The sequence below is a fragment of the Anastrepha ludens genome, chromosome 2, assembly GCF_028408465.1.
Source record: "Anastrepha ludens isolate Willacy chromosome 2, idAnaLude1.1, whole genome shotgun sequence".
NCBI classification, from domain to species: domain Eukaryota; kingdom Metazoa; phylum Arthropoda; class Insecta; order Diptera; family Tephritidae; genus Anastrepha; species Anastrepha ludens.
The window spans coordinates 119,575,368-119,601,568 of NC_071498.1; the positions used below are offsets into that span (position 1 = coordinate 119,575,368).

A 26,201-nucleotide genomic window follows, 5' to 3' on the forward strand; every position below is an offset into this window, starting at 1 on the left:
GAAGTGTACACGCCAATTAATTATTTTATTTATTTTTAGAATGGCGCGTCATGCCTCACAGCCCATATCATAATCGATCTTTGGCGCGCCAAGCCGTCTCGGGTATGCCAATTGGCTACCTCGGAGCTGCGACTCGACGCCATTCGACTTTTTTATGGGGTGCCGTGAGGGACCGATGGTTTTATTCCCTACATATACCTGTAAACGGCCATATTTTCCTGATTTTCATTAAAATGATTTAAAATGAAGAAGTCAATATATTTTTTTCAATAACGGTATACATTTTATTTATACATTAAATTAATATAAACATTTTTTTTTTTGTAATCATTTAAAATGGCAGATGTACACTCAATTCTTCCTGGACCGTCGCAGCGGGGCTTCTCAATCGGCGGGCATTGTAGCGTCGGCGTCAGTGACCTGAATACAAAAAACCAAAATTTTTTTTGTTTATTAATGTCATAATGTCTATATGAATTATATTAAAAAAAATGAAAAAGAAATCCGCGGAATAAAATGCTTCAAAAAAAAGTAAATGAAAAAAAGGCGAATTTTCCTATTATTTTTGCTTCGAAAACATTATTTTTTCGAAAAATTTTCGAATTGTACATTCACATAGAAAGTAATACCATAAAAAAGATGTGTGCAAAATTTCAGGGAGATCGGTCAATAACTTTTCGAGTTATCGTGTACGCCAATTCGACAAATATAGTCGCGTCTAAAGTCGGCAACGTAACTATACCTCTCCCAGCGCTCGAACGCAAAGAATAGAGTCGTCACGGTTCACGATCTATAATATAAGAAATACCTAAATTTACATTTTAAATTTTTTTTGACATATTCTTTAAGGATTTTATTAACATTTTATGAAAAAAAATTCATGAAAATTTGATTTTAAAGATCGAGAATTCATAAGTTACGTGTCCTTTGGGTGTTACGCTTCAAACTGTTTTTGCAGTTAGTATAATAAAAGTGCTTGGTTGAATATACCTGTTTAATTTAGGTTTATGTTATTTAATTCATTTCATATTTAATTCTTTTCATTTTTAAATAATTTCGGCTTAAAATTTTCAATGCTCTCCTAATTTTTTTTCTTTCACTAGGTGCCTGCCTTGTCGAGAATGCACAAACCACAACTATGGGTCAAATGAACTCACAATTGCGTTTTAATCATTCCGGTTCACCGTATTTGCTATACACCAACGGAGCTCTATGCGATGGCCAAAACAAGTGGTCGACAAAAATTGAGTTTATCTGCGCCAACAATGCAACAAAAGACAATCAGACTACGAGCAGCAACAGCAGCAGCAATACCAGCATCGCAATGGATCCGAAAATAATTGAAAATAAGAATTGCCAACTACTAATTCACATTCAAACGCCATTGGCCTGTCAAGAGCAGATTAACTGTAAAGCCAAAGTCTATGTTGAACATTCGGAGGACGGCACGAGCGAAGAGGTGTTCGATTTGACGCCATTGATTAGTGCAACCGACAACTATGAGGCCAAAATTAATACCGCATCAATAACGGAACAACAAGTGCCCAAATCCACCAAGGTAAGAGGCTTCTATGCAGTTGTATGTCGTTGATTGTCAAATAATGTCTGCCTTCTGCTGCACCACCTCACTCAACAGCAGCTGAGTAGTTTGGCAATCATGCATTTCATTTTCATTTCAACAAATTTTTAATGCCTCTCTTCTTCTTTCTTCTTTCTTTTTACTACTTTATTTCCAGTTCTTTTTGAATGTCTGCCGTCCGTTGGTGCCGAAATTCGGTTTGGGCTGTCCGGGCGGTTCTGCAGCATGTATGGCTAGAGTGGATTCTGCGTCACCAACACCAGAAGAGGAGAAGGTGAGCGCTTACAAGCCTTAAAGTATTTTTCAAATTTTCACTCCTTAATTTAGTGGCAAGAAATCAAGGTGTTCGTGTTGTTGTTGTTGTTGTGGTTGATGATGTTCAGTGCAAGGTATACACCTTTGGCACGTTTGCAGCTTGCATTTTGAAGTATCCTTGGGAATTCCTTGTGGGAATTAATTAAAAACGACACCACTAGAATTTGCTGTAACACTCCATTGTGCCGTGCTAAGCCATGTCGTGCTATGCTGCATCGTGGCGCTGGATATATGTATATTCGTGCTGCACTACACTGCAACGTTGATAAGTGGATCGTTGTGTTGCTGCATTTTTAATTTGCGCACCGATTTTTCTTTTACCTACATCTACTTACACATACATACATATATACGAGCACCTACATGTATGAGTATATACATACGTATATATTTTCGTTGGAATACTGTCATTTTAATTATGCAATCACTTATGAATTCGTTGAGCACATCAACGAGTGGTTGCAGTAAATAATAATGCAGGCAAAATATAACGTAGAGCAAATTCTGGCAAATCTAGCAAGTTGATTTTCAATTTGGGGTAGCCAAGTGATTAAATTTTCAAAATTCACATTCATCAAGAACGTACGATTGAGTTTAGAAAAGCCCACGCCAAAAAGCGGTTATTAAAACCGAGCAATAAATGCGCATTGATAGGTAGAATAGTTTCGTCGAAATCCTATGACTATTACGTGTGGCGTCGTTGGTGCTGAACGCGCATTTTTTGACCTCAAAAAGAAACCAAAAAGCATTATTTATAAAAGTTAAAGGTTATGTGGTTTGCTTTCATATTCCGACATGCAACAAGTCTTCTCACAAGTAAAGATTCAAATTTGTATCCAATGTAAACCAAAATGTTTCGAAAACCAATGTTGGAAAGTGTGAAAAGGTTCATCAAGATCAGAAAAAAAATATAAGACTTGGAAATGCTCATAATTATGGTTTTGTAAAGTTTGACTACTGATTATGGATGCTATTTAATCCATTGTTGCGTTTTGGAAGCAAGTAAAAAATGTTTCCCAAATTCGCTAGAATTTTTTTCAGGTTTTTGAAAGATGAATATCCTATATCCAAAAGCTCGAAGTTTGACAAAAAACTGTGATATCCAAAAGCATACAGAAATAAAATACTATGTATTTATATAGTTGGCGCGTACATTCTTTTTGGCTGTTTGACCGAGCTGCTCCTCCTATTTGTGGTGTGCGTCTTGATGTTGTTCCACAAATGGAGGGAGCTACAGTTTCCAGCCGACCCCGAACGGCAGATATTTTTTATGAGGAATTTTTTCATGCCAGAAATACTCTCAAAGGTTTATCATTGCCTGCCGAGGGGCGACCGCTATTACAAAAAGTTTTTCTTCATTTTAGTCTTTCACCGAGATTCGAACCTACGGTCTCTCTGAATTCCGAATGGTAGTCATGAACCATGCATTCGGCTATGGCGACCGCCGTGAAATACAACTTAGTATTTTCAACTTAATTTTTGGATATCAACAATTTCTGCAACTTTCGGTACATTTTACAATGGCTTTGACAGCCACTTTGAGTTTCCCACAAAAAAGATATAATATTTTTCCCATTCTCAGAAAACCTTTGTTAATCCATGTACGAATTTTAGAGATTGTCTGTGCCGTATCGTCCAAAGTCCAACGAATTTTTGTTGTTTTTTTGTTGTTTTATTGAGAATTGCATTTACAGTTAACTATAAAATGCAATAAGTTTCTAGCTTTGGCTACTGTGGCCATTCTTTTGATAGGGGTTTTCCAACTTTTTAATCTGCTCTTCAAAAAGTATTTGACTGACGTTGGATTTGAATTTATCCAGTTTCACAAGGCATCCCGTAAAATGGACCAATTAGTTTTCCAGGTGAAACACACAACAATCAGGATATGATCTAAATTAAAAAATCATTTAAATGAAACTACACTTTTAAAATAAAAAAGGATTTACTCTGCGTAGAAGTACCAGAAGAATGCCCTTTCTCGGTCTTAATTCAGCACTGCAACATTTCGATAGGCATTGGAAGAACATCACAAAACAACTTCGCCTTCTTGCGATCTGGAACGATCTGAAAATCCGTTGCCGAAAAGTGATTCATGCAAACTTGTCGGCCTGGTTTCAAAGAAAAGTCGCACGGTTTTACCCAATCTTTTCTTTTCATTTTGTTTTTTGGGACATGAACAAATCTAACGCCAAATTTTGCTCAAGCTTTGTGGCGCAACAAAAGCAGCTTTCTAACTTTTTCACCAAAGGTTCTATGCTTTTGAGTACTTTTTCTTTAGAATTTGCTCTGAAATAAAAAGTGTCTCTCGAATTATTGCTTTATGGGTAATGCTAAGTTTTGTTGTGACATTTTGACATTTTTAACTGTAATCTGTTCCAAAACCCCTTTGGCATTTAAGAGTTGTTTTGTGCGATTTAAAGTTATTCAAAGGTTTTGTTTGAGGTCGTCGTAGCCGAATGGGTTGGTAGTATCCGGGACAAACTAGTGGTCGTAACCGACCTTATTAAGCTTAATCACAAAATGTTTAGCGATAAAACGGTCGCGGCAGAGTGGGCAGCGCCTCTCTCCGCTGACAGGTGAGTAGAGGCACTCAACAAGGCCGTGCTCTCTCGACACTACTCTGGGTTGTTGTGCTTAACCATTTGCTAGAGGCGCCGGAGAGGAGAGACTGCAAGGTGATTATTTACGCGGATGATGTGGCACTTATTGTCAGAGGGAAGTTTCTAGATGTCGGGTTATCTAAATCTAGTCGTGAAACGTAGCTCGTCTTATATACGAGGATATTTACAATAAATAGGGTCTTTATCCTCTCAATAGCGGGTACTCTCTGACAGGGTAAAGTACTTGGGACTCATCCTTGAGAAAGGGCGAACGTGGAAGCCCAACATTGAGAAGAGAATTAGGAAGGCAACACTCGCCTTGTATGGATGTAAGGGCGCTATCGGCAAAGGATGGGGCCTTTTACCTAAGGTTACATTTTGACATTTTGGCTATATGACATAATTATAAAGCCAATTTTGTTGCGTGGAGCGTTTGTTAAATGGAACTCATTGGAATGAGTGGGGTACTTCGGGCCACTCCTACTCTAGCGCTTAACGCTTTGCTGTATATGGTACACGCTGACATCGCAGGGAAAACTGTCGCTGCACGCGCCGCGTGTTCGAGCCATAAGTTGGACTTAAACTACGGACATTCTAGGACATTCTAGTATTCTTTAAAACTCTGAGTTCATTCCCATGATGCTGGATCATTGTACACCGTCGCTGGGTCCGAGCGGTACTTTTTTCATTCATATTCCCTCAAGAGAGGAGTGGGTGGTTTGCAACATTTGGAGACAGAGCATTGCAAATATGTTAACGAAAGAATTGGTGGGGGAATATTCTGCGAGCAGCTCCCTACCAATCTCAATTTTAGGCTTCCAACATAGTCCTTAAAAGATTTTTCCTCTTCTTTTGTTAGGTCGCCACAGTAGGGAGCTGGTGCTTTGCAAGTGCTTTGGAGTGTTCTAAGCCCAGTGGATTGCGCCAGTATAATTCTTTATGAGCTTTTTCCTCTTTTACCTCTTCCTTTGTTTGGGATTCCTCTAAAAGCGGTTAATGCTCGTTTATTTCCGAGAGCTCTGGAGTTCTCTAAACCTGGTAGATTGTCTCAGGATAATTCTCTATGAGCTCTTTTCTCTTTTTCGTCTTCTTCCTCTTCTCTTGTTAGGTCGCAACAGTAGGGAGCTGGATCTATAGAAGGAGTTGAAGTCCATTACTTTTCGAGTTAGTCTCAGTGATGCTTTACATGCACTATAGAACGGACAAAAGGAGTGGACGTGAATTGGTAACTTCCTACTTTTACAAGATTACACATACGAGTACATAAGCCGAACGAAAAAGGCATGCAACAGCCTTCTTCAAACACCAATTATCGCCGTTACAGACGTAGCGAAAATTCAACAGTTTCAGCACAATGAATGAGCAAACGAGCTTGAGCACAGCGAATGGATGAATGACTGGCTGAACAACAATTCAATGACTAACTGGATGGATGGGCTAGGGTGAGTGTATTATTGTGTGGGTGTAAATGGGAGTGCAATTTTGTTGCTGTTGCAATTTCTGTATACGTCTGTGTGTTTGTGTGCGTTTTCGAGCAACTTAACGTGTTAATGATGTTGCAAACAAATCGAATGCTGAATGGTAAATGATGAATCGAAAATGAAGAATGCCGAATGCATACAAATGCATGGGCATGAATACCTCCGGCATGCCTGCCATGCCTACTAAACTATGAATTGTGAATTGCTCGCAAGCTAAATTCACTAATATCGTGCAACTTGTAACCGCTTGCCTACGCGTGAAAAAATAAAAAAGTATGCACTAACTGAGCATTCGGGGGTCGTTTGAAAAGTTCGTGTAAAGCCAGAGAGATGGCATTACTGGCGCATATCGAGGTTATGTTTAGTTAGTAGCATCATCATCATCCTTTTCCAATTCCTTGCGGGACATTAGGCACCTGGTATTTCTTTGGCTATAAATTTAATCAGAAGGTCCCTTTCCTGGAGATGGAGTACCCACTTGTAAGGCATTTAGGCGCGCCAACTGGTGACCCTAAGCGGGCTAAAGGCGAATATCGTTCACCCCAGGTGGGTTCCTCCGCTTTCAACCACTGTATTAAAGACTCAAAAAGCCAATCCGGCCTGGATTACCAATAAGCAGCAGCAGCCCAAGATTGACACCTATAAAAAGATCAAAGCGCTCCTCCGTCTGATTTGCCCTGCCAGTCCATCTCTCTTCAGTCATCTCCGCCGTTGGGACTCACCATACGGTGTTTGGGTTGTACATCATGCACCCCCCTCATTATCTACTACTTCCGGCTACTTCACGTTGCTTCCCTGCTCGTTCCCTTTCTGTAGCCTTGCCCGCGATTTATGTCTTTGTGTTTGACATTCGTTTGAATCGAGGAAGTTGAGTGATTTTCCTTATCCATCACGACAATGCACCAGCTCACGCCTCAGCATTTGTGGTCGTAAAATTAATGGAAATAGGGTTCCAACTCTTTTCACATGCTCCCTATTCTCCAGATTTGGCTCCTTCGGATGGCTCGGACTACTGTTTGTGCCATAATATGAAGAAATGACTGGCGGGAAAAAAGATTTTATTCAAACGAGGAGGTGATTGTAGAAACGAATGACTATTTTTCACACTTGCACAAGTCCTACATATTATTCGGAAGGAACCAACAAGGTTTACCCTAAACAATTTAGTAGTTTTTATTTTTGCACGGACTTGTCAAACGAGCCTGTGATTTGCTACCGCCATTGAAACTTTGATGGTGCATTTTGCCCGCAAAATCCATATCATTCCTCGATTTGCTGCTAAAAAAGTGAATATGGATGGGTGCCGATGGCACACTCCTGGCTCGATTTCTGTCTGCCAGTACGTTGCACAAAGTGCCGGCTGGGACCAATGCTAACCTTATGTGATTTGAAATACAATGTCGACGTAACAATTGTTGTACTTACACACATACATACAGATGCACATGCATATGTAGAATGTCTATTGTCTTGCTGTATTACCTCATTTACAATTGTTGCTGCTATTGTCGACATTGTCGAGGGACGGGCATGGAAATTGGTTGTTGTGCTGTTGTTACTGCTGTTGCATAGGGATCCAGAATTTGCTATCAATGCACGAAATTAACAGTTAGTCTTCAATGTCGCTACGCCAACACATACGCACAGATTATTACGAATAGGCGAATGCATACGGGGGTATGTACATTAGGACGGGTCAAATTTATTCTCCACTTTGGTTTGGTAATTGAAGTATTTTACTGGTGATTCTGAACAAAAAAGTTCATGGAAGCATGGCTCTAAAATGGATCTCGAGTCTCCTTATTTCTAATTTTAGTTACTAATCCCCAACAAACAAATGGGTTTTTGCAAAATTTTTATCAAAATTTTGTTTTTGTATTTTTTTGATTAAAAAAATTGTTATGTAAAATTAATTTTTTTTTATTTAAAACACTTTTTTTGTAAATTTTATTTTTTGAATTAAAAAAAAATTGTTTTGCAAAATTATTTAAAAAAAAATTTTTTAATATAAAAAATAAAATTTAATTTACAAAAAGATTTTTTTAAATTAACAAAATAAGTATTTTTTCGAATTTTCCATAATTTTCAAAAAAAAAAAAATAAGTTTTCCAAAAAAAAGTTTTAGTGAAAAAAATAACATTTTGCGAATAAAATTTTTAATATATTTTGAATTAAAAATTTTGTTTTGTAAATTTTGTTTCTTTTGTTTTTTTTTTTTTTAATATAAAATTGTTTTTTTTTTTTGTAAATTCACATTTAATTTTTTTTTGTGAATTGTCTTTGTAAATTTAAATTTTATTTCTTAAATAAAAAAAAAAAAATTCCAAAAAAAAATTGTAAAAAAAATTTTTATTGAACAAAATATTATTTTCAAAAAAAAGTTTTTCATATTTTTTCAATTTAAATTTTTTTTGTGAAATCAATTTTTTTAATTTATAAATTTTTTTTTGAAAATTACATTTTTTAAGTTAAAAAAATTTTTTTTATAAATTTTTTTTTTATTTAATAAATAAATTTTAAATTTACAAAAAACAATTCACAAAACAAAAAAAAAATTTGAATTTAATATACAAAAAAACAAATCTAAAGTAAACAAAAATAAATTTTACAAGAAACATTTTTAAATTATTGTAGAAACATAAAATTTAATATAAATAAAATTCTTTTAATTCTAAATATATGAACAATTTTTTTTGGAAAATTTTATTTTTTTCATAAAATTTTTTTTTTGTAATTTTCACACATATGTTTGTAAATTTTATTTTTGTTTTACATAAAAAATTTTTATTTGTAAAATTAATTTTTTTTAATTTTAAAAATTAAATTTAAATTTACAAAAAGTTTTTTTTTTAACTAAAATAATAAACTTTAAATTTACAAACAAAATTTTTTTAATAAAAAAAAATAAATTTTCCAGAAAAAATGTGTGAAAATTTGTAAAAAAAATTTTGTGTTGTATTGTTTTAATTAATTTTTTTTTTGTAAATTTGATTTTTTTAATTTAAAATTTTTTTTTACAACTTTTACACATTTTTTTTGGACAAATTTTATATTGTAAAATTGTTTTTTTAATGCACAAAAGTTTACTTGAAAACTTTTTTTTAATGTTTTTTTTCATTCTTTTGTTCGTGAATTTGTTTTGTTTTGTTGAACCTGTAGACTTGTTTGTGGTTTTTGGGTATTAGAAATTTATGTTTATATTTATTTGGTTGGACACTCTCCTATGAAGAGCACAGCGTCAGTTAGGGGTCAGCTTCTCATATTAATCCATTTATTGTCCCAACATGTCAGTTGAGCGCCACAGCCCACTTGATTTCGATTTTTCCAATGTATCATATCATAGGTATATGTGAGGAAGAAGCAGCTCATTAAAATGCAGAAGACACAACAACCAATGCAATGGCATTTTTAACTCTATTTCGAGTGGTATAATTACTCTTTGCAACGCAATAAAACAAAAGAAGGTTCGGACAATGAATTCAGGTAAAGTAGTAAATTACAGAATAATGGAGCTAAGCATTGAAATACGAAATAAAACGTTACCATATTTAAGAATGCTTCAGATTTGGCAAATTCGTACCGAATTCCACTAAATAGCCAATTACGTAAAATGGTTACAAATTTAATATTCAAAATATTGTCCATCGCTTACTACTACTTTTTCCCATCTTTCTGGCAATTCACGGATTCCCTTTGTGAAAAATTCGGTCGGTTTTGCCGCAATCCACGAATCGATCCATTTTTTGACTTCATCGTAATTACGGAAGTGCTGGTCAGCCAGGCCATGTTGCATCGATCGGAAGAGATAGTAATCGGATGGCGCAAGGTCTGGACTATACGGCGGGTGGGGTAGGACATCCCATTTGAGCGTTTCTAAGTATGTTTTGACCACTTGTGCAACATGTGGCCGAGCATTGTCATGTTGCAAAATAACTTTGTCCTGTCTATCGGCGTATTGCGGCCGTTTTTCTCGCAGTGCTCGGCTCAAACGCATCAATTGTCGTCGGTAGACATCCCCCGTAATCGTTTCATTCGGTTTCAGTAGCTCATAATACACAACACCCAGCTGGTCCCACCAGATACACAGCATAACCTTCAGGCCATGAATATTCTGCGCCGACGTCGATGTTGAAGCATGGCCAGGGTATCCATACGTTGCCCGACGTTTTGGATTGTCGTAATGGACCCACTTTTCATCGCCAGTCACAATTCGATGCAAAAAACCCTTTCTTTTGTGCCGTTGAAGCAGTTGTTCGCATGCCATAAAACGGCGTTCAACGTCTCTTGGCTTCAATTCATACGGCACCCAATGGCCTACCTTTCGGATCATTCCCATGGCTTTTAAACGTTTGGAAATGGTTGATTGATCAACTCCCAAAGTTTTTGCAACCTCTTCTTGCGTTTGAGCCGGATCTTGATCGAGCAATTCCTCCAATTCGGTATCCATGAACTTTGGCGGCGCACCCTCGCGTTCTTCGTCTTCCAAGCCAAAATCACCACTTTTAAAGCGTGCAAACCACTTCTGGCACGTTCGCTCAGATAGAGCATGCTCACCATAAACTTCCACCAAGATACGATGACTTTCGGCTGCTTTTTTCTTCATATTAAAATAATGAAGAAGAATTCCCCGCAAAAACACATTATTTGGCACGAAATTCGACATTTTCAAGTGTGGTAAAAATATTGTTGTTTACGCTTCAAATAAAAAACTTATACTGACGTTTGTGCCTTACGACAGTAGCTCTCCAATGAATGTTTGGAAATGTGGATCGATGGAATAATAATCAAGTTACGCCATCTGTTGTAAAACCGCACGAACTTATTCATAGTCCTATTAACTATAGAGAGAGAGAGAGAGCAGAATACTAATGAGGGCTATCAAGGGGTATCACTCATTAAGTCCTGTTGTCCTCACAGCAAACTCCGTAGAATTGATTGGAACATCAGTAAGTGAAGCAACAGTATGGCGCAGATTAAAAGATACAAAAATCAAAACTTTTGTTGCACTTAAGGTGATTGACTTAAGTCTAACGAACAAATCCAAGCACCTCGCCTTTGCTTAGGAGTACATAAAAAAGCCAATTGAGTTCTGGCATTATGTGTTTTAGACAGATGAGTCCCCATTTCAGTTGCAGAGCGTATTTGAAAGAAAAACTTCATGGATTTGTCACAAGACCTACGTAGTGGATCAGTGCAGCCTCTCAGTTGAGTTATCATTTGGCGGTGCGTATCCTTCTACGAGTATGGAGAGCTCGTGTCCATTGACGATACTCTAACCCAAGCCGCATACATGCATTCACATCAGCCAGCATCCTTTTCTCAACTATCGACAGAATTTACAACATGATAACGCACAATATCCGAAGGCTTGGCTGCCTATAAAATATTTTATTGGAGTAAATCAAACCACCACAAAGTCCAGACCTAAACGCTATTGATCTTTTATCAAACAACAACGGATAATCAATAAGAATACATAAAGGCATAATACAATCGAAAAAAATTAAGGAAATTCGGGATAAGCTGACAATTTCATTTCTGTACAAATTGGTTGACTTCATTCCTTCCAGGCTGCAAGCAGTAATCGATGCCAAAGACAATGAAATGGAATGTTAATGAATATTCTTACAAAATATTAATATAAAATCTTAAAATAGCATTTAATTTCACAAGCCAATAACTTTTTAAGGCTGTGTAAATACTTTTGACGTCAGAAGGCATAAATTCAAGCGTTCGATTTAATGTGAAATATATCCTTGTTTTCTTTGAATTTGCACTATTTCTCTTTGTATACCCTAAAGATTTCAACAACAACAAAATTTTTAATAAAGTTGTTTAACAGCAACAAACAAAGGCTTTCTAGTAAACATAGTGACAATTGCGGCTTTGTGTAAATACTTTTGACTATGTCTGTATACTTTTTCTATTAGGAAAGCAAACAATTCGTTTAACAGGTTAGCTTTCAAATGCATGCCAAATTATATTGTGTGACAGTTATCAGGACCAGCTAATTTTCGCAGTAGATACGAGCAGCGAACAAACAACACGTGCAGAAATTGTAAACATTTTTGTATGCGAATAACTCGAAATGGCCTTGAAGTAAAGTGCGAAAGTATTATACTAAAATTTCCAGAATTTATACCCTTTTTGGGTGTTTGGCCGAGCTCCTCCTCCCATTTGTGGTGTGCATCTTGATGTTGTTCCACAAATGGAGAAACTAACAGTCCAAAGCCGATTCTGAACGGCAGATATTTTTTATGAGTAGATCTTTCATGGCAGACATACACCCGGAGGTTTGCCGTTGCCTGCCGAGGGGCGACCGCTATTAGAAAAAAAAACGTTTTCTTCATTTTGGTGTTTCACCGAGATTCGAACCTACGTTCTCTCTGAATTCTGAATGGAAGTCACACACCAACCCATTCAGCTACGGTGGTCTCCGAAATACGAAAAACTATAGTCTGGCTAAAAAATTAAGACACAATCAGGATAAAAAATTGGCTGTGGTAACCGTAACAAGACGGAAAAAGTGATAACCATGCGAAAGAAAAATCCAAATCTCTCCGGAAGAAATGTAATTCGGATATAGCAGGGTGGGAAGCTTGGTCATTTGTACGCAGAGCTACAGCGGAAGTTGGTCTGAAGGCATACAAAGTGCAAAAAGTGATGGATCGCAATGCAACGATAGTAGGGCAAATGGTGGTTAAAATACGCGTCAAAAAGCTGTACACAGTGCTTTTTTTATTTTTTTATTTGTTTATTTAATGATTCGAGCCTAACACAGCAAAGATGAACCTTATAATTATTCCTGCTAGTTACAATTTTCATAGTAAAATTTACAAAGATATCTTAAGTTACAAAGAAAAACAAATCAAGCCAACATTACTTGTGAATTATGCATTAAAATTATCTCTCTTAGTGCTAATGTATCTTTGAAGAGTGCGTCTACTTGTGCATGCTACTTATAGATACTAAATTTTGGGGAAGAGAATTCCCAGAGAGAATTTCTTGCAGAAATAATACTGCGTAATCGACGACGTAACATACGTTTTTTCTGACTTTTCTTAAAATGCCTGGCCAAAAATATCTGCCGATGCTAGACGAAATGTGCCAGAAAAATTTAGGACACAAAAAAGGACGAAGTTTCCAAAAAACATTCCTCGTTTGGCCGACCATCTGCAGTTGTGGCGTGAAGAGTAAAATTTTCGTAACTACAGAGACTAATAACATAGAAACCTACAACAAGGACTGCTTAGAAAAATGAATTTGGCCTTGGAGTGTCTACCTTATTTTGGTCTGATCTCGTTTCATGCCACTGCAGTAAAGCAATAGTAAACGCTTGAACTGTACGATAAAAATGGTATAGCTTTTGTAGATAGAGAAGCGAACAGTCCCAGAACTTCGGTCAATTGAGAGATATTGGGCTCTAGTAAAAAGACAATTAAAGAGATAAAGAGGATAAAACAGATACCTAGGGATGTCAATGATTTTCGACTTAAGTGGCATGCTGTGAGTCAGACGATTCAAGACGTATTCCAGAAAATAGCGGTCGGCAGGCAATGGCAAACCTCCGAGTGAATTTATGTTATGCGTCATGGCAAAGAAATAGAACAAGTCGAAGATTTTACCTACACAGGCACTGTAATATCTGCTGAGAATAGTGCGGCAAAGGATATCCTGTCCAAAATAAATAAAGCAACTGGCGCATATGCTCAGCTACGCCAAATCTGGAACTCGTTACAAATATCCTTCCTAGCAAAAATGAGACTATTTAAATCAAGTGTCATCCCTATAAATGCGAGACCTGGCTTGTAACCGACCATCTAACCGGAAAAATGAAAATTTTTGTAAGCAGATGTTCCCGGCACATTCAAAAGGTGTGGTGGCTAAACATCGTCAGCAACGATGAGTTATATAAAAAAACCAACTTGCAGCTAAACATAAAAAATTACGAAAGTGGAAAAGATGCAACGGAAGTCTGTCTGTCCAGGCTCTTAATTGGACTCCAAAGTAAGCCATAATATGGACCGACTTAGGACTACATGGAGAAGATCGCTATAAAAATAAGTCGATGAATGCGGGAAATCATGGACACTAAAATTGCTAGCCAAAAACAGGACCAGGTGGAAATGCGTAATTGAAGCCCTATACTGCAATGGCAGATAAAGGAAATGATGATGATGAAACTTTAAAATTAAAAATAAGGAAGCTCAAAACCTAATCTACAGCTATGCTTCCCTGGACGTTTTTGCCAGTAGAATACTTCAGTTCCCGAAACAAAGTCAGCTATATTTTTTAAGAACGAATTGACCCGCTCTAATGTACACCCTCACATACGCATGCAGACAGGCATCTAAGGTGCTTACTATACGTTGTAAATGTGCGTTAAGCATTTGAAAATGGCCTCTACGTAATTTGCTTGAAGTATTTTGGTAATAACACTCATCTCGCAAATCATTGCTTGACCCGGGAGCAAAAGGAGCAACTGCTGTCGGTGCTTAATTTTTGTGAGGACTTGATTGCTTACCAAATTCAGCATTTCCCATTACGCTAGTGTGAAATAGCCTTTCAGCAAAATTTTGTGTTGATATCAAGAGTTTACAAGATTCAATTTCGAGTCAAACAAAAGGGTTTAAGTATTGCGAGAGTAACTTTAGTACTTCCTTTTGCTTCACGAGTGTAAATTTGTACCAATAAGCCGTATTTCTCTCCTGAATTACTTATATCTCCTAAATTAGATGTTTCGTTTTAGTTTACGGCCTTTGGAGCCATATTTTTATGGTTCTTGTACCTATAAAGAAGTAAAAAACTGCGTGCCAATAAAGGATTGCAAGTTGTATTTTACCACTTTATACTGAATAAAAATGCCATAAAATGCCTAAGAAAATTTTAGCTGCGTGTGCTCCGACTGAATTGGAGTTGAGAAATGTAGAGTTGAGAAATGTAAATTCCCACACTGCCGTAATCCTCGTCGAAACCGCTTTTTCACTTTAGAAATCAAATTTTAGTTTTGGCTCCTTGTAATTCGGCTTTTCAAGTGAATGTGTATGCCTTTTGTAGATTCTCCTTTGGTTTGTAGAACTTGAGCATATCTTTTGCATTTCATTTCATGTTTTCATTTGCGTTTGACTTTTGGCGCGAGCTACTAACTAATGTGATCGAATGAAGGAGTAGCCTTATGACTTCGTTTTGCGTTACAAAACCTATGTAATACATACCTGAATACACGTCCGAAGTAGATGCCCATTCGGTGATATTATACTATTTAAATATTATAATTTTTTTAACTTCATTTATTACGTACCATCTGCCATACTAAATAACATTTAGTATTAGTTATAGTTATATAGTTACGCCTGTCTAGCAGAATAGTTACAGGTATAAAAAAAACAATAACACACTGTTGCTTTACGCATCTAAATACATTAGAAGGGAACATTTATGATACAATAGGCAGGTGCATAAAAGGGACAGTGTTCCAGGAAACGATGCCGCTTCGGCCTTGTACTTTCAAACACTCTGAAACGCCTTTTCAAATTAGCTTGAAACTTCACCGTAACGATATTTAAATTATAAATAATATTTCTGTGTGTATTCTTAAATTTATGTACATTAAGAAAAAAATCGATTTTTTGAAAATTCTAACCCCTTAACCCCTTAAAGAAGTTTAGCTTTGCGTAAGAACAGCCAGCGGAGTTCGCTACACAATTCTGCTCACCATATACCGGGTCCGGCACTCGAAGTGTAACCAACTTCAGATGCCCGTGCATCAGCTGTCTGTGAGTTGACTAAATGACAGTCCAGTGTACTGCTTACAAGCGCGCCGAAGTATTTTCCCGAGAGTAAACGCGAAAAAAGAAAATCAGTAATGGATTTCAAACGTAACAGTGCGATTGCATTATATTTGGTTTGTTCATCGCATCATTTCTCGTTACAATGATACTTGTAGCATCGCGAAACGTGATGGAGGTGGTCCTCAAAAGACTGCAACGCCACGTGAAATGGTTCAAAAAGTGAAGAACCGACTTGAACAGAATCCCCGCCGAAGTGACGATGAATAGCGAAATAACTGAATATATTTGACCTTAGCATCCGCCGCATACTAAAAAATGGTCTCAAAGTTAAGCCTTACAAAATCCAAAAGGCGCATTATCTCACACTAAAGCTTAGCCGAAAGCGGCCAATTTTCGAACTTTGTGTTTTCTTACGAGGCAATTTTTCAAGTTAAGCAATTCGTGAACTCCCAAAACGATGGGGTTTATTTGAGCAACCGTTTATACGAGAATTAGAGTCATCGAATGGCCACCAGGAGGCAGCACCCGCCACAGGTAATGGCTTGAGCTGCTGTAACCACAGATGGGCGTTCTCCAATCGATTTCATCGAGCCTGGCGTCAAGGTAAATGCGAAATATTATCGGGAAAGTATTCTGGAGGTTGCTTTGAAGCCGTGGGCAGACAAACATTTCAGTGGCAGACCATGGACGTTTCAACAGGACTCGGCACCGCTTCACAAAGCTCGAGTGAACCAAGAATGGCTAAAAAACAACGTTCCAAACTTCATAACGTCCCCATAAGGGCTCTCAAATTCACCGGACGCAAATCCGATGGATTATTCTCTTTGGGCCATTATGGAGAGCAAGGTGCGCACCAAAAGATTCACCAGTCTCGAGGCGCTGAAAAAAGCCATGGTCCGCGAGTGGGCCAAAATACCTGCAAGTTACATTCGGGCAGTTTGCGATTCGTTTCTTGACCATCTTAAGGGGCAGGAATCAATGGGCCCAAATTCAAAAAATCGATTCCGATGGGATCCTACCCAACAATATTCCAGGCGGAAATACATGCCATTGAAATATGTGTGAGAGAATGCCTTAGAAGGAAAATGAGAGGTACTCACATCTACATACTTTCAGATAGCCAAGCGGCTTTAAAAGCCCTTCTATCAACAACCATCACCTCTAAATTGGTAAACGATTGCCTAAACCTCCTAAACACGTTAGGAAACCTCAACACAGTAACACTATGTTGGATTCCGGGACATGAAGGACATGAGGGAAATGAAATGGCTGACGACCTTGCAAAACAAGGAGCAAATATGCAACTTACTGGTCCTGAGCCTTTCTGTGGACTGACAAAAGGCCACATTAATGAGTTTCTTAGGAAATGGGAGGAAAGAAAACTTGCCGCACACTGGCTAAACTGTGCCGGTCAGCGTCAAGCCAAACTATTCCTAAGTCCCAACAAAGGAATATCTGACAAACTTCTCTCACTAAACAGAGTAGATCTGCGTCTTTTAACCGGATACCTTACAGGTCACTGCAGCCTGAGGTACCATCTAAACAATATTGGTCTATCCGAGACCAATGTCTGCCGCTTTTGCGAAATGGACATAGAAAGCTCAGAACATGTGCTTTGTGAATGTCCTGCGTTGGGCAGACAAAGACTTCACCACCTTGGTGGTATCGTAGTATCTCCATGCAATCTTTGGAACAACAAACCCAAAACTGTGCTAAAATTTCTAAAAAGCCTAAAACTCTAGAGTTACAAAATAGGCCTTTCACAATAGATCAGCTCTGGTCGCAGTGCGTAATGGCCTTCTAATAATAATAATAATAATTTAAGGCCATAGTCAAGGAAATAGGTGGTTATATTTTTTACTTTGAATTGAATAAAAGTAATTTTTCAAACTAAATTTATGGTCTTTTTAATTGGTGACCAATAGGTCCAACTGAATGGTAGTCACAGCCGCCATCAATCAGTGCCGATAGATGGTCGGGTTTAACGACGGAAATAATTGATTTCGAAGTTTAGTCGCTATTGTATATTTTTTTTTGTAATTTATACTTCGTGCCTACCGTGATTCAGTTGTTGTTAATCTAGATCATCATCTACAGAATACAGTGGTAAGATCAACAGCAAACCATTAACCGGTTCTCAGCAATTTGAAGGAATCAGCTGATTTGCTGACGTAACCTGGGTTGTGACAACACAGTTACACATACAAAAATCAACAAAGTCTCCGCTTATGTTGCTTTGTTGCCGTTTGAATAACGATTGATGGGACGAACGTAAGAATACGTGTGAAATGAGCGGGCACAATTCTGCTACCGAATCCCCTGTGATGTGACAGCCGAAATTACTCTCACAAACCTTGTAATCTATCATCCTTATCTATCATCCTTAAATTTGGGTCACAAAAATGTTATTTTAATAAAGATAGACGAAGAAGTATTGGTTTTCATATTCATACATGCATACATACATACGTTTTTGTTCCCAAAATTCTCTTAAAAATATTCTGTTACCACAAAGTCAGAATTTTCATAAAATTAAATTTATAATGAGCTGGCGGTGTTGAATGTTATGAGATGAAATACATACATACATATATAAACCCATACATTCTAAATATTCACGCGCAAGAAGCGTGTGACACAAAAAATATGCAATAGGTGATACTCTTGGGAGTTTTGCGCGCACCTTCTAACCCCGCTCCCTAATTTGTTAACGAATCAACAACTCTGTTGGATGCCCTTCCACCGAATTCCACAGAATTTTGTGAAATGTTCACGTTACTCTCAAATTTCCACGCGCAAAACGACGCTGATTTCACAAAAATAACCACGTAGGTACGCTGCCATGTCATATTTGTGATAAAAATCCGGTGAAGCGGATGAAAGCGAGCGAGTTGACAGCGCGAAGTTGCTGAAAGAAAAAACAAATGAATTCAAATGATGGCGCAAAAGGCGAAGCGATAAAACGTTAACGCGCTGGAAAAGGGATGCTCGCATGGACGCAGCCATACACACCTACATATGTATGTATATACACACATGCTTACCTACATATATAAGCCCAAAAGAGCCAATTCCAAAATATTGCCACACATGCACGAACACACAAGCGAAAGTATACATATACGTTTTTGTGCCCACGAACACAAACGCAATTGTATGTGTATATGCGTGTGTAGATGCTGCGTGACCTCATAATCCACAAAATTATGCGACGCGACATAACGCAGCGCAATATTTCTAAAAAGTCGCAGCATTGCAAATGTTGAAATGTGTCTGCCGCAACGCGATTGCCTCATATGCTCCCGAGCATATTTAACGCTCAAGTGCAGCAAAGTGAAAAAATAAGTAAATGCGCCTTTTAAGAAAACGCTAAACAGTGCGAGAGACGCATTGGGAAAAGCTTGCGCCATCAACTGTTCAGTTTTCTTATTGCCACATTTTGCGTTTTGGCATTCCACACGAATGACATTGCCAATTGTGGAAGCGGAAAAGGAACTGGAAACAGCAACACAGCGGAAGTGCGGAATATATGCACATACATAGTGAACGAGTGTGTGTGCGTAACGGTATGCTGTACTATGAACAGAAGGAGCTCGTGTCTGCCTTGTGGAGAGAGAAGGAACTCGACGTATTTTGATGGCATACAAATCAACGCTTCACTTTTGTCACTACGGAAAAGTTTCTGCTAAACGCCGCTTTCGTACTTCCGCTTGATGTGACTTGCGTACGCTTCATGTGCTGCAACAACAACTGCGCTGCTGAGAATGCAACAACTGCTTGGTATGCAAACGACTTTCGGGGACTGTGTAAAAGCTGCATTTAAATTCTGAATTCTCGTCCTCGAATATCGCCTCCTCCGAATACCGAATTTTAATGGTAAAAAAAAAACAATTTTTTGAAGGAACAATGCTTCGTTTCAAAACATATGCAGTTGAAAATTTCGAACTTGAAAATATACCCATTTTGTCTCGACTACTTGGCCAGGCTTGAAAGATGCAAAGAATATTCACGTAAACTCCTTTAATTTCATCACTTTACAGCTTCACTTTGCTTTGCAAAGCTATCGTGCATGAAGATGGTTCCCAATTATGTGAAGTAAGCGGTTGAATCCCTTTCGACTTTTTCTTTTGCGGTTTTATGAAGTCGAAAGGCATTGCTTAAATCTAGCAGAGTCATTAAAATTTGGATTTTTTGATCTGTGCTAGCGAAAACGATGACTCGAGATGGCGTTTCACCACCAAAAGTTGAAGCGAGTTGATCGGCACACTATTGTCGGTTTAGGTAGGTAGGTGAAATGGTTGAAGTACCACTCGGGCACTCTCCTAGTAGTACTAAAGCGCCGTTTTGATACCATTATGAGACGTCCAGCAGGAAGATATCTACAGGCAGCCCGAGCTGTTGATATAATGGAGAATATTGATGGGATTTAGGTTGGCGCACTACCAAAAATTGTCGAAGAAAGGATCACCCAGTGATCTTAATCGTATAGCTGCCAAACCCGGACATTTACAGAGAAAATGTCTAAAAGTATCCTTTTTGATAGCTTCTGCAATGGGGGTAAAATGGTAAACCTAGCTTGTTCGCGTGTGTGCCGATGACCCAACGACCGGTAACAGCTACGAGTTTTGAAATTGAATGGCGTGGAGTCACCAGGACTTTCTGAGACCTCCAAAGGGCTTAGGAAAGAGGAAATAGAGTTCCATATTTCCTGCGTTTTCCTGAGAAATAAGTTGTGCAATTCCCCTTTAACAGCAGTCAGTGGGATGCCGTTCATCGGGTTGCGGGTTTCTGAGTCCAATTCAGTCCCCTTATTGGCTAGCTCAGTCTTCATTCAGTAATGCTTACAGTTCGGCGTCTTCAGACATTTTGGTCTTATATAGCGCTATTTATCATCGTACGTTTGGCGTATGTTTGCTGTGGACCTCTTCGAGCAAACACCGTGCTTTAGCTGCATTTTATGATTTACCAGCAAATGCCGGAAATTTCACCAAACCCGGGTATGCAGCTTAAATTTTAGTATAATAAATTGTAAGTTTGAAGCGGCTCAACCATAGTGTTGATTTTTGATAATTTTTTTTGCGGACAATGCTGAGAATTTGTATTCCATGGAAAATAATTCGGTAGCCTTTTATATATATATATTTTATATAGGGTTAATTCCACTAAAAATATGCACTTATTTATGAATTTTTTTTGGAAAGATGATTCATGTAAATTTATTTATCCAATTAGTATACTGTAAACTCATATTTCAAAAATATTTTTAAAAATTTTCACAAGAAAATATACAAAATTGAGCCGTTGACAGCAGATCTACGCCGACGTCTCGAAAAAAAGGCAATTTGCCGTGGACAGTTTTTCTCAGCATTGGATCATCTGAAATCAAAAAATCAAAGAGTTTTCATTAGGTAATCAATTGTCCGAGGTAACCCTGTCGAGTTTTTATTAAAAAAAAAAATTTTTTCAATTTTTTTTTAACATTTGAAGTAGAAGTCCGATTTTTAGACGATAAATCGCATAATATTGTTTATTGTAAAATAAATAAAAATTAAAAAAAAAAAGCCTCCCAGGGTTACCTCGGTAATTATGTAGAGAAAGTGTGTACAAAATTTCAGGAAGATCGGTCGAGTAGATTCAGAGAAAAAGTGTCCACCGACTTGAAAAACGTCGTTTTCCAGAAAATCAATTTAAAGTTCGACCATAGCAGGTAGCCGAGTCGGAGCGGCCAACCGTTATAATGCTCTAACTTTGTGAGTTTTGCACCGATTGACTTAAAATTTGGACACAACATTCTTGAGTTTATGTACATTCATTTTCTCAAATAAACCAAAATCGATTTTTTTTACCCTAAAAACCCTACCCCCCCCTTAAGGGCAGGCGGTTGAAAACTTCCGCGCCTCGAGTTTTATAAAATTTGCTGAAAATGTATTACTTTTCAGGAGCATAAATTGAGTTTGGCGGAAATGTAATGAAATGTTGACGATTTAGGGAGATTCGAAGTTTGACTTTTCTTGGAATTGTCTTTCGTGTCAAGTCTTTTTTTTGCAATTGTAAGTCAAAGAATTGTCAGTTTAAGTGAAAAAAATTTGTATAGGATTTTCATCCGATAATAAAAAATAAAAACTTATTTTTAAAAATTTAATTTATAATTAAAAAGAATTATATGCAAAACAAATTTATTAAACTTAAAATGTTTTTGACATTTTTATTTTGTAATTTAAATTAAAAAATGATTAATGGTTTGTTTTTTTTTGTAATTTTTTATAGGATTTTTCCGTTTATAAACAAAAAATTAATATCACATTGAGTTTAAACCAGTTTTTTTTTAAATAAAATTAAAAAACAATTTATTTAGATACATTTTTTTTGACATTACAATTTTTGTTTTAATTCTTGCAAAATCTCGCTATACTTATTCTATTTTTAAGCTGATGGCCTAGTCGCTAATGCTTTTAATTCATTGTGATTGTAATTCATTACTTTTCCAATTTTCAATTAAAAAAAAAAAAAAATATTCTATTTTTACTGTTTTAGTAAAAAAATTGTTTTTGTAAATTTTTGTTTTTGCATTTTCAAATTTGTGTCAGTTTGTTTTTTATAATTGTAAGTCAAATAATTGTCGGCTTAAGAGACAAAAAAAATTATTTGTATAAGAAAACTTTAATTAAACCAAATTTTTAAAAATTAATAGTTTTCAAAATTGTGCAAGTCTATTAAGTTCATTAATTAATAATAAATAAAACAATTAATTAAAAAAAAATTATAATAAAAAAAACTTATTTAAACAAATGTTTTGTACAATTTCGAAATTTTTTATTTTTATATTTTTAAATCAAACGATTGTCGGTCTAAGAGAAAAAATTATGTTTTTGTAGGAAGTTTTCTGTAATTTCCTAATATTAAAATAGGCCTTATTTGAAAATTTTTGTGTTTGCTTTTTTTCAAACTTTTGCCAGAAAAGCTTGGAATTGTAAGTTGAATTATTGTTGGTTTGAGCTTATTTTTTTATAGTAATATATTTTTTCTCGATAATAAAAAAGCAATAATTTAAAAAAAATAAATTTGTAATAAAAGAATTTAGGTTTAAAAGATACTTATAAGTTTATAATAAAAAAAAAATATTTTTTAACACAATTTTTTTAAATTAAAATTTGTTCGATATTTAAAAACATCTTGTTTGCCTATAATTTTTTTTTTAAAGAGAATTTTTATATTAATTTTTTTTGGCATTAAAAAAATTCAGTTTTGTTTCTAACTTTGATAGACACAATTTTTTTAAATTAAAATTTGTTCAATATTTAAAAAAATTTATTTGTTGTAATTTTCTTTTTTAAAGAAAATTTTTTTATATTAATTTTGTTTTTTGGCATTTAAAAAAAAATCAATTTTGTTTCTAACTTTGATATTAATAAATAAACTTTAATATTATATTAATTTTTGTTTGTTGTGTAAATTTTTGATTCTTACTTCAATTTTTTTTAATGAAATTTTTGTTTTAATTTGTTTTTTAATTGTAATATTTATAAATTTTGTCTTCAATTTTTTTTAATTTCGAAATTTTTTGTTTAAGTAAAACAATTGTTGGTCTAAAAGAAAAAAAAAATTTTCTGTAGGAGGCGCTTTACTTTCCACAAATAAAAAAATTTTTTGTTTTTAATTATTGTTTTTGCCTTTCATTAAACTTTTAATTATAAATAATATATTTTTAAAATTTCCCAATTTTTCTTTAAGTTTTGTTTATTTATTTCAATTTTCGATACTTTTCGGGTTTTAATCCTGCTCATATAAAAGCTTGGAGTTTTCCTATTAAAATGGGATACCCCACTGTTGACGGAGAAACAAAATTTCAAAATTGAATATTGACCTTGAACATAACCAAGGTATGGTAGAATCGATTAACGTACAGCTCAACGTAGAATAAAAACACAAAACTTGGTTTCCTCTATGCTTACTGTAGAAAACATTAATTTTGGTTTCCCTTAGACTGAGAATTATTTGACTTGTATCATATTTTAAGAAATAAAGATTTGCAAAACAAAGTTCAAAGCTTCAAAGCCAAATGTCTCGGATACCACTCAATATTTTCGCCCCCCTTTTTTAAATTTATATTATTATAATTAGGCTACTCGAAGTGTGAGATCAAATGAGATCTATTGTGCAATGCTGTTTTATTGTAGCGGATCTTCACCGAATTTCATCAAAATCGAGGTGATGAAGTTTTTAGAGTTTTTAGGCGTGTACACTTGAGTTGTTTTGGCCCATATGTGGAGACGTTTTGGCCCATATGTGGAGACGTTTTTGATTATTATTGTTACAAATATTTACATGTAATATTATTTATATAACCATGAGAAATACACATAAATACTTTACTTCGCACGAAAAACTGGAAAACAATTTTAATGCATTAACCCTTTCAATACTGACGGGACACATACGTCCCAATGCACGTGCTAGGTCAGTAAGTGGAAAAACGACAATTATAGATCTACTGAGTGTTCATTACGGGTGGGACAATGTTTTCCCAGGACATTTTCTCAATTCCTAGAAATAATTTCTTTATTTATACAAGAGGACATACTATTTAGATCACTAGTAATAACTTTTCATGGTTAAATATTTTTCCCCTTAAAAAAATCCGTATTGAAAGGGTTAAAGTATTATTTTTATGACACAGCGGCTTTTTAGTGTTATTTTTTTCGACTCTTTCAATGCTGCGACTACTCAAAATTAATTCCGGTAGCATTGCGTATAAAAACAATTGAATTGGAAAACTATATTACAATGGGTTACTACTAAAATAATTACACATATTTTCACTTACACATACACACATTACTGCATACTAACTACAGAAACAACCCACTGTGCCCTACATACGCATGAATGCTTGCGCGTTTTGGCGCATTTCAGTTCAATTGCCACCTCCTTCATTGTTGCTGCTCCGCGTGTGTCGCAATTGGCTGTTGGACTGGCATTTGCTCAGAACCGGCGACCTCTAATGTTGCAATATGTGCACTTCATGTGCATCATGATAATTTCGACTTTTGGCCTTCGAAAGCATTTCATTTTTTCTCAAGTCGTGCTCAGCAAAGCTTCGCTGGTCTTATTGCCGCACGTAACTAGCCTTTTTTGCTATTTCAGACACAGCAGCATATGTTTTACAGCTATGTGTACATATACGCATACTTTTGTCTGTGGATGTATATTTGTGAATTGCATTAAAACGTTATTATTATTTGAGTGCTTTTTTTGTTCTGAATGAAGTTCAATTTTTTGTTACAAATGCAGTACGGAAAACCTAATTCAATGCCTTTTGAATTCGTTGATTCGTATGTGAGCGTAGGGTGCAAATTTAATAAGCTGCCTTAAAAAAGCTTTTTTTGCTCGTTGTCCTTATTCGGTTATTTTATTTATTTTCTCCATTTGTGTTAATTGGTCATTGCCTCCTATTTCTGAGTTGATTGCGGTTTTTGTAGAAAATTATCCTAATATTGTATTGCTGCGATTTTAAAAAATTACCTCCACTTTGTGGCTGGTTTTTAGTATCGCCATTGCATCTTGCGTCCCGATTTCGAGATATTCGAGACTGATGGCGCTGAGGTTGAAGAGCATAAAATCCTCAAAAAGTGACTCAAAAGAAGATAAAAGAAGATTTTGGCTCCCTTGAAAACCTCTGGTGCTCGTCTATAATCACACGAAACACCAAGATAAAAATTTTCAATTCGAACATCAAGTCCGTTCTACTGTTCGGCTGCGAACTTGGAACTCTACAGTTATAGACATGCAACGCCTGTAAGTCTTTGTAAATCGATGCATGCGAACAATGCTTCACATTTTCAGGTCCAACACCAGACCAAACAGCAGCCTGTGGAGTAGTACGAACCAAACTCTAATACAGGGTCCGCCATATAACTTTACGGAATTAAAAATGCTATAAAAAAGAAACTACTCAATATTTTTGCAAACTGTTTTTTTTTTATTTTGAAGTACAATCCTTCCGGTTAATGATGGAACACAACTTCATTCATATGGCTGCCTCGGCTAGCCATGCAATATCCCATACGATCGGTCCAATTTTTCAACACATTTTCGATTGTATGCGGCTGTATTTCAGCTATGACATCGCGTATGTTGGTCTTCAGTGCATCAATTGTTGCTGGTTTGTTGGCATAAAACTGGTCTTTGACGGCACCCCAAAGATAATAATCCAACGGCGTCAACGGCGTTCTCTTACTTTTTTCGCAAAGTAACGCACATACGCTTCATTCGGTGCTTTTCTTCTTCCCATTGCCGTACGTAATTTTCGTACACATTCTGCAACATTACCATGATTTTCAAAGTAATGTCGCAATATTTCCCAGCGTTATTTGAGCGTATACACAACCATTTTCGTTCAGCGGAAGAATAAAATTAATTTTCTGTCAAATCAGAT

At 36.2% G+C, this 26,201-nt stretch overlaps 1 protein-coding gene across 1 annotated transcript in view; it reads left to right on the forward strand.

The window, feature by feature from the left end:
* LOC128871971 (cation-independent mannose-6-phosphate receptor) overlaps positions 1-26,201 on the forward strand; it is a 188,819-nt gene that overhangs the window by 92,447 nt on the left and 70,171 nt on the right. The window contains exons 9-10 of the mRNA XM_054114192.1: positions 1,104-1,558; positions 1,737-1,853. Of these exons, the coding sequence (XP_053970167.1) occupies positions 1,104-1,558; positions 1,737-1,853 (572 nt within the window). The remainder of the gene's footprint in view (positions 1-1,103; positions 1,559-1,736; positions 1,854-26,201) is intronic.